This window comes from Amphibalanus amphitrite, unplaced genomic scaffold (assembly GCF_019059575.1).
Source record: "Amphibalanus amphitrite isolate SeventyFive unplaced genomic scaffold, NRLGWU_Aamphi_draft 000388F_arrow, whole genome shotgun sequence".
Classification (NCBI taxonomy): domain Eukaryota; kingdom Metazoa; phylum Arthropoda; class Thecostraca; order Balanomorpha; family Balanidae; genus Amphibalanus; species Amphibalanus amphitrite.
Window position 1 is genome coordinate 493,605 of NW_024881882.1, and position 8,896 is coordinate 502,500.

The 8,896-nt window shown below is 48.8% G+C and overlaps 1 protein-coding gene across 1 annotated transcript in view; it reads left to right on the plus strand.

Moving 5' to 3' along the window:
- The window catches only part of LOC122390249 (homeobox protein orthopedia B-like), a 38,203-nt gene that overhangs the window by 14,467 nt on the left and 14,840 nt on the right, over positions 1-8,896 (plus strand). Inside the window, exon 2 of the mRNA XM_043382982.1 lies at positions 628-854. Coding sequence (XP_043238917.1) covers positions 628-854 — 227 coding nt within the window. The remainder of the gene's footprint in view (positions 1-627; positions 855-8,896) is intronic.

Here is an 8,896-nt window from a genome sequence, read left to right on the forward strand (position 1 = left end):
GCATTGAGTTACAATGTTCAATGTGCATGCTACTGGCTCTATAATTGACCGTTTGCTATTAATTGAGTGCCATCCCATACTCTATACTACAGACTCTATACATACATGGACTATACCATACTATAGACTCATGCATACATACCATACTCTATACATGGGTGTAGGAACCTCACGAAAAGTGTGTGTGTGGGGGGGGGGGGGCAGCGAAACTTTAATGTCACTTTGTGGGAGCCACAGTACCCCTATGAAGAAATTCTTTGCAGTTTTGTGCTCCTTTCATCCTCGCTTAAAAATGACTGAAAAGTGGGGGCATGGCCCCCCGGCCCCTCCCCCTGTTCCTACGCCTATGCTCTATAGATACATAGAGTTATATATGTTACGCTGGTCACAAGTCTGGACAAAATGGTGCATGACTCATGAGTGCATTTGATTGTTTGCGAACGAGCTGCATATTTTTGGAGACGGCCAAATCGGCTGCAGATGTTTGATCTTCTGAATTGTATTTGTACATTTTCTGAGCACATGCATCGTGCACAGATCCGGGAGATGGATCTAGTTGATATAGCGATAAAACTGACACGTCGCCTACCGTCGCGATGGCTCACCTCCACTGCACCGTCTCCCCAGGTGGCCTCAACTCCCTGAATGACCTCGGCTCGACGCTCGAGTCACGTGTGACCTTGACCGAGGGTCAGGCGCCGACCTCCGGCCAGAAGCAGAAGCGGCACCGCACGCGGTTCACGCCGGCGCAGCTGTCCGCCCTGGAGAGCCACTTCGCGCGCACACACTACCCAGATGTGTTCCTGAGGGAAGAGATCGCTTCACGCACCGGTCTAACAGAGGCGCGCGTTCAGGTCAGTGGGCGGGTCAGGGGTCAGGGTAGGTCACAGAGGCATGCGTACAGATCAGTGGATGGGTCACTGAGGCAGGCGCTCAGGTCAGTGGACGGGCCAGGAGTGGGTTAGCGGTTGGGGTATGTCATGCATGACTTGTGCCAATGTGCAGATTAGTGCAGTGGTGAGAAGACTGGTCAAGGGTCAAAGAAGAAAACAGGATGTGTTGAAGCTAGTGTCGACGCACGGGCTATAGCAATTGGTTATATCCCATCAGCGTTCACTGATCTACATTGAGCTTCGGATCAACTGATGAAAATTTTGATTGTTGGTGCTAATTTCAGCACCGGTAATTAGAAATGCACATTTGTAATACACAGGCCTTACGCTTTAAATATTGTCCTGATTTTCAGCCCCAGCATATATCGAAATATGGAACGCGAAAATCATGTGACGAATGAAACGGACGGAAAACATCTTAATTTATTCTATGCACATATCACGCCAAAGTGCAAGTGGTATGTATATGTTACAGGGAGTATGAGAAATCAGTTAGTTTGCAAACTACCTAGGGACTTTGCAAACTCCCTGAACGATCAGGTAGTTTGCAAACTCCCTAGGTAGTTTGCAAAGTACCTGGTCGAACAGGTAGTTTGCAAACTCCCTAGGTAGTTTGCAAAGTCCCTAGCTAGTTTGCAAACTCCCTAGGGTTGTTGCAAACTACCTAGGTAAAATGCGAAAACGGAGAAACAACAGCCATATACGAGTACATACATGATATGTAGATAAGACGCGTTGAATTGGTTCAGAGCTCAGAATGAAGCTTGGCAGCAATGGTGAATAACGAGACGATGTGGTGTTTTGATGACGTTCTTTCGCAGCTTACTATTTATTTTTTGTCTTGCTCGCATATATCACCTTACAGATTAATGTCTGCCTTTTTTCCTGTAGTCGACAACATGTTACGTTGCCATCCACCTCCTTTCCTTGGACGTCAGCGGCCTCTCCTCCACCGGTCTGGCGTCCATCAGAAAGCGGATGACGTCGCCATGTTCGGCGTCTTCCACGACTCGAGAGTTCTCGCCGCTCAGCGCTTCCTCCCACTCCCGGAACCTCTGATCGAACAGTTCGTGAGACATCCCCACAGAACCACAGAGCAACCACAGAACAGAAACTTGCTGCCTCTTTACACTCCGCTCAGCACTGATGACCCGCCTGCACTGAGCACCGTCCACCAGCCGTGACCCGACAGCGCCTTTCATCCGTATCCCGCAGGCACACACTGACCTGACCTGTCAAGCTCAGGGCAATCGACTGCTGGCTACCAGGATCGGATGGAAGCGGGGCGTTGGGTTGACTAAAGATGACATCCTGATTAGTCTAACCCGCGCCCCGTAGGGTGGGGGGGGGGGGGGTGGGCGGGGCCGAAACGGCCCCCTGTCCTTTTCCGTCAATATCTCCTAAACGGCTGCAGCTATCGCCACCAAACTTTCAGGACTTCTCCGGGCATCAATTTTACACATTGTGACCAAAATTTTGCCAGAGGCTATGATAGGTTGGCCATAAATGACGTCAGAATTACGTAATGTTCTGCCATTTTCGACCGAAAAAAGTGCTTCGCGAGAAGAGCTGTCAGACCTACAGCTTTGAAGATACAGAAAAATGATCAAGACATAAAAGGTGTGAAATCAACAGTGCTACAAAACTGCCATCTCGGATTTTTGATTTTTTTTTTATTTTTGACCCCCAAAAATGAAAAATGAAATTGGATATCTTTCCCAAAAAAATCAAAAAAAAATTGAGTTTCGAAAAAAAAACGGAAATATATGATATTCCCTACCATATTCTATCTACATACCGAATTTCAGATGGATATCTCTTTTTTTGGCCAAGTTATTGCGAAAACACTGTTCAAATATGATGGAGTAAAATTGTCGAACTCAATTGTTGGCAATTCTAGACCACATAGGGCAAAACAAAGACCACCATTAGACTGACCGTGACGAGCTGCATCGAATTTTATGCAAAAATATCAACTTTGAAATTTGACCTAATTTGACCTAACCTTGACCTGACCTTCACCAGAACGTAACCTAAGCCTGCCCCAAAGGCTGCCTGACCCACATAATCGCATTTGTCTTGTAAAATGGACCATAAAACATGCATCACACGACACTTTCATATTGTGACCCCCAGTGACCTGACCTCTGCTCTGTGACCTGACCTGGTATCAGTGACCCCAGATAGCAAAGTATTGAGTTTGAAATTGAGTTTGAAAATTTTACGTCATCATTTTTGAACAGTTGTTTAACTATAACTTGATAAAAAAAAAGAGATATCCATCTGAAATTTGGTATGTAGATAGAAGACGGTAGGTACCTACTATCATATATTTTCCGTTTTTTTCGAAACTCAAAAAACTTTTTGAATTTTTGGGTAATATATCCAATTTCATTTTTCATTTTTGGGGGTAAAAAATCAACAATTTCAAAAACCCGAGATAGCAGTTTTGTAGCCCCGTCGATTTCACACCTTTTATGTCTTGATCATTTTATCTGTATCTTCAAAGCTGTACGTCTGACAGCTCTTCTCGCGAAACTCCGGTCGAAAATGGCAGAACATCACGCCATTCTGACGTCATTTGTGGACAACCTATCATAGACTCTGGAAAATTTTGATCGATGCCCGGAGAAGTCTTGAAAGTTTGGTGGCGATAGCTGCAGCCGTTTAGGAGATAATGACGGAAAAGGACAGGAGGGCCGTTTCGGCTCCGCCCCCCCCCCCCCCCACCCTACGGGGCGCGGGTTAGACTAATCAGGATGTCATCTTTAGTCAACCCAACGCCCCGCTTCCACCCGATCCTGGTAGCCAGCAGTCGACTGCCCTGAGCTTGACAGGTCAGGTCAGTGTGTGCCTGCGGGATACGGATGAAAGGCGCTGTCGGGTCACGGCTGGTGGACGGTGCTCAGTGCAGGCGGGTCATCAGTGCTGAGCGGAGTGTGGAGAGACAGCATAGTGAAAGCAATTTCTGTTCTGTGGTTGCTCTGTGGTTCTGTGGGGATGTCTCACGAACTGTTCGATCAGAGGTTCCGGGAGTGGGAGGAAGCGTTGAGCGGCAATAACTCTCGAGTCGTGGAAGACGCCGAACATGGCGACGTCATCCGCTTTTAGATGGACGCCAGACCGGTGGAGGAGAGGCCGCTGACGTCCAAGGAAAGGAGGTGGATGGCAACGTAACATGTTGTCGACTACAAGAAAAAAGGCAGACATTAATCTGTAGGGTGATATTTACGAGCAAGACAAAAATAAATAGTAAGCTGCGAAACAGCGTCATCAAAACACCACATCGTCTCGTTATGCACCATTGCTGTCAAGTTTCATTCTGAGCTCTGAACCAATTCATCACGTCTTATCTACATATCATGTATGTACTCGTATATGGCTGTTGTTTCGTCGTTTTCGCATTTTACCTAGGTAGTTTGCAACAACCCTAGGGAGCTTGCAAACTAACTAGGGACTTTGCAAACTACCTAGGGAGTTTGCAAACTACCTGTTCGACCAGGTACTTTGCAAACTACCTAGGGAGTTTGCAAACTACCTGATCGTTCAGGGAGTTTGCAAACTCCCTAGGTAGTTTGCAAACTAACTGATTTCTCATACTCCCTGTAACATATATACAGTCCACAGCAGAAGTAATGTGGGGTTTCAGTCATGGGTATGTTCTGCTTATGAAGCTTAGGAACGATTAGCCAGACTACAATGAAACTTTGAATGTAGCTTATATGTATCGTCACCCTTGCAGCTGCAGCTTTAGCTATTTACATCTTCTTTTCGATCACTCCGCATTAAACAATCGCCAGTCAAAGCCAACCGTTGAGATTGGTAAAACCCTACATTACTTTAGCGGTGGGCTGTACCTACAGCCTTATAGAGCAATGACATCTCTGCATAAGAGATCGCACTGGCAACGCGAAAAAAAGATGTCCATTTTCACAACGAAACAATGTAATGGTTTGGGATATTTTTAATCATTTTTTTGTGCTTGCTTGTCTAGGCTGTTGAAAACCAAAGCCGTTCTTCTTCTTAACGTTGTTAATAAAAATGCCTATGCCTGGTGATTATGACATCCGGACGAATGCTGAATGACCGTCGCACATCGTTATCGTTACTCACGTTAATGCAGCCCGCCAGTAATTCCTCCTGCTGTTTTATTCGCCACCTAGCCCGTCCAGTCACGATGCTCACCTTGGAGCCATCGCTCCCAGCGCAGCCCATCCCAGCCGGTTGTTTGCCGGCACGAGACCGAGCCTCGCCAGCCGAGCCACCGGCGTCCGCTTTACGACTCTGAATGGCACGTAGTTACGCTAGCAATTACTTGTTAAAATGTCCATAAACCGGGCGGCCGCTGTGAACACAGTGACAGCAAACAAACTGGACGGGCGGCGCGGACACGGACGTGGACGCGTCGATGTCTGCTCGGCCAGTCGACGGCGGACGGCCCGCTGCCGACAAAACATTGGCGGTACGTGACTGACGGGACCAGAGAGACGAGACACGGCTCAATGGGCGCGGCACGGGAGAGGACACGGGAGAGGGAGAGAGGAGTTGACGAGGAAGTATGAGGTTATAGAACGTTATTTGACGAAAATGATATAAAAGGAAATGAATATCTTGCATTAGCTCTCTTCTCTCTCTCTCTCTCTCTCTCTCTCTCTCTCTCTCTCTCTCTCTCTCTCTCCTCTCTCTCTCTCTCTCTCTCTCTCTCTCTCTCTCTCTCTCTCTCTCTCTCTCTCTCTCCTCCTCTCTCTCTCTCTCTCTCTCTCTCTCTCTTTCCCTCTGTCGCTCTGTATTACTTTTTCTCTCTCCTAACTTTCTTTTTCTTTCTCTCTCGCTCTCTTGATGTTTTGGTTTCTTGATTCTAATCGTCTGTGAACCATAACTGCAAACATATTCAGTCGGTCGTGTCAACTAGCTGAGAGTCTGAGACAGTTGGGTGTGTCAGCACATAAAGACCAGTTTCCCTTACTGCGGTCTAAGTAGACCGGTCGTTTGAAATCGACCGAATTATCTGTACCAGCTGCTTCAGTTCCAGCTCTCGTCCCACCCGCCAGTCCCATATGAGACAACATCCCAAGTCCTAGTCCCAATATCAATCGGTCTGCCGACATCCCAGTTGGGATAATAAGCCACTCCTAGTCTCACTCCCATCAAAGAAAACTGTCCCAATCCACAGCCTCAGCTGCCAACCCACGAAGTCCAGCGCCAACCCAGCTATGATACCCACACCGGCAGTTGTGTATCCGTGCAGCAGAATTGTGCAGCTCTGGGCTCCCCACCGCACCGACCGGTCACATCCCCACCCAGCGCCTCGCCCGACTCTGTACACACACACTGAGGGACCAGGCTGGTGTGGACGGCCGTCCTCGACCGGCGGCGGCCCCGCGAGATGGTTTTACGATCTGCTAAGTGGAGGCACATGCCACACCGGTCGGAGGAATCTGTCAGCTACTGGTGCTTACTGGAATTACCGCAGGGGCGGTGGGAGGTGGGAGGATAGGTGGGAGGTAGGAGATGGGAGGTGGGAGGATGGGAGATGGGTGATGGAAGGATGGTGGGCGGTGAAAGGTGGGGATGGGACATGGCGGACGGTGGACGGTGGACTGTGGACGGTGGGAGGTGGGCGGTGGATGATGGGAGGATGGGATGTAGACGAAGGCGGCGAGAGGCGAGCGATGGCGGTGAGTAGTGGACGGTGGACGGTGGGAGGTGGACGGTGGACGGTGAACGGTGGACAGTGGACGGTGGACGGTGGACGGTGGACGGTGGACGGTGGGAGGTGGGAGGTGGACCGAATACGTTGGACGTTAAAAGGCGGGCAGAGGCGCTTCTGACGCTTGGAGGCGGTTGACAGTACATAGACGGAGGCGCTGGGCGGTAGACAATGGACGGTTGCTGGTGGGCGGTGGACGGCGGGCGATGGACGTTGAGTGGCGGCCAGGACGGTAGAGAATGGACGGCGGCGGTGGGATGGGCGGTGGACATGGACCGGCCAGTAGGCTGGTCAGTGCCGGTCCCGCCCCCGGCATCTGACACCTCAGACGTCTGTCCGTATTGACAGAACCAACTCCGCTGGTGGTCCGTCCATGCTCACCGGTCCCAAACCGTCCAAATAGACAGCGCTACCGCAAGACATCGCAAAACGGTGGCTGAATAGTAATACCATGTCCTTTGATGGCCAATGTAACAACAATAGAACTGGAAATGTAGGCATGAGACTCCACCTTGAGCAATTGTTCGCACTAGCAAAACGTGACTTATCATCTTTATGTGAGTGAAATGACTAAAATAGTTTAAAGTCGCCGGATAAATTGCGCTAACAAGTGATAAATACAATGCAATAATGGGCATCTTAGACAAACTATTTGGACCTAATTATCAAAGCGCGTTTGATAATCATTGATGGGTTCCGATTATCCATGGTGAGCCTTTATAATCAACATGTCTTGTGTTCGCAATGAAGTTGAAAAGCACCCTTAGCAACAATATTTAGCGACGGACGGCATGCATGTAGTTAAATTGTATATGAAGCCGATTTACCGTCACTATGTATAGATCAATGACATGATTTTTTTAGGTCATCCGGGGCCGGGTCTACATCAAAGCTGCTCAAAACACGTTCAACTAAAATGTGGAGGCGTCGTCAGACTCTGTTCTCTTTGTACATAGTTTGTTATAATAACCATGCACGTGGACAGGGAAGCCCGATTTTATTTCATAGCCAACGAGCAATCAGGATATTGGTGTGTTCCGGCAGCGTACGAGCGACCAAGAAGCTATTCTCGAACAGATCTCTTCCTTCAGATTTAAGTTGGTCAAGAAAATAATGACAGTGGCTCTCCCGAAAAGCCTGTATCATTGGTTAGTTTCTACATAAATGCGCCTCTGCTCAGAGGATACGCTAGAGATGTTCCCGTGAGTAGGTGTGTAGTACCACTGTGTGCTGACATTTTATTGCTCCCTCCACTACCTCTCGCGCGGGAGCCAGCGACAGAGGCTCGAAATATGGACCCGTGGTGATCTGTACGCGATCAGCCTCAGCCACATATATTCGACATTACAAGCAGATGCTTCGTAGCCTTCACTCCTGGAAATTCCTTGAAAACTTATTGTGGTAAATATTTCAATTGTTTTGTGATTTTAAGCAATAATTAATTTAACCATGCTGCGTTTTTTCCATCTACAAAAGTAATTGGGTAACAAATAAACACACATAAATGGAAGTTGGAACACAATTAGGTTTATTATTGATGCTTTTAGATGCATGGGCACTGGGCAACGGCCACTCTGACCCAACCGTACGAGTATTGTTCTTGATTTCATGCACATACACGAATTGTGCGTTCCTATAGATTTCCATCGTACATGTTGAATGTTTCCGCATCGATAAGCAGCCATGCCTACTTACACGCTTTTAGTGGAGATAAGCTGTGGTATCATCGTCAATAAAACTATTAACCATGGATCAAGCGATAATGCGATCAAAGCCGCACATTTTCATTAGGTTTAGTGTGCTAACGCGCAGTCTCCACTCGCGATGCCCACTCGGCTCTCCGGGTCGATAGAAGTTTGGTGCCGAGATGTCGGCCCGCTGTTGCTATACCTAACCCATCCGTGGTGTGTAGGTTTTTGACGCCCATTGCTTGCCCAGTTGCAATGCCAGCCAGCCGCCGCTGGTACCCCTCCCAATCGCAGTGACCCTTCTCATGTCCCATCCCAGCTGCGGGTTAGCTCATTTCTGCTGGCATGCGGTAGCTCGATGTACTGCTTCACATTTTATGCATGAAAAGTGTACATACAAGGTACACCGGTGTATTTGCACTGCACAGCGGCGTGCACTGAACACGCCTGCGCGGTGTAAGTACAAACGGCTCCGTATATCGCGGTGTGCGCCTATCTGACTGCCCGGCCGGAGCGCCGCGCCGCTCCCCCGGCGCCGACCAGGGAAGATCGCTATGGCGACACTCTGCGGCCGCGGGGAGACAGCCACCCGAGTGCCGGCTGGG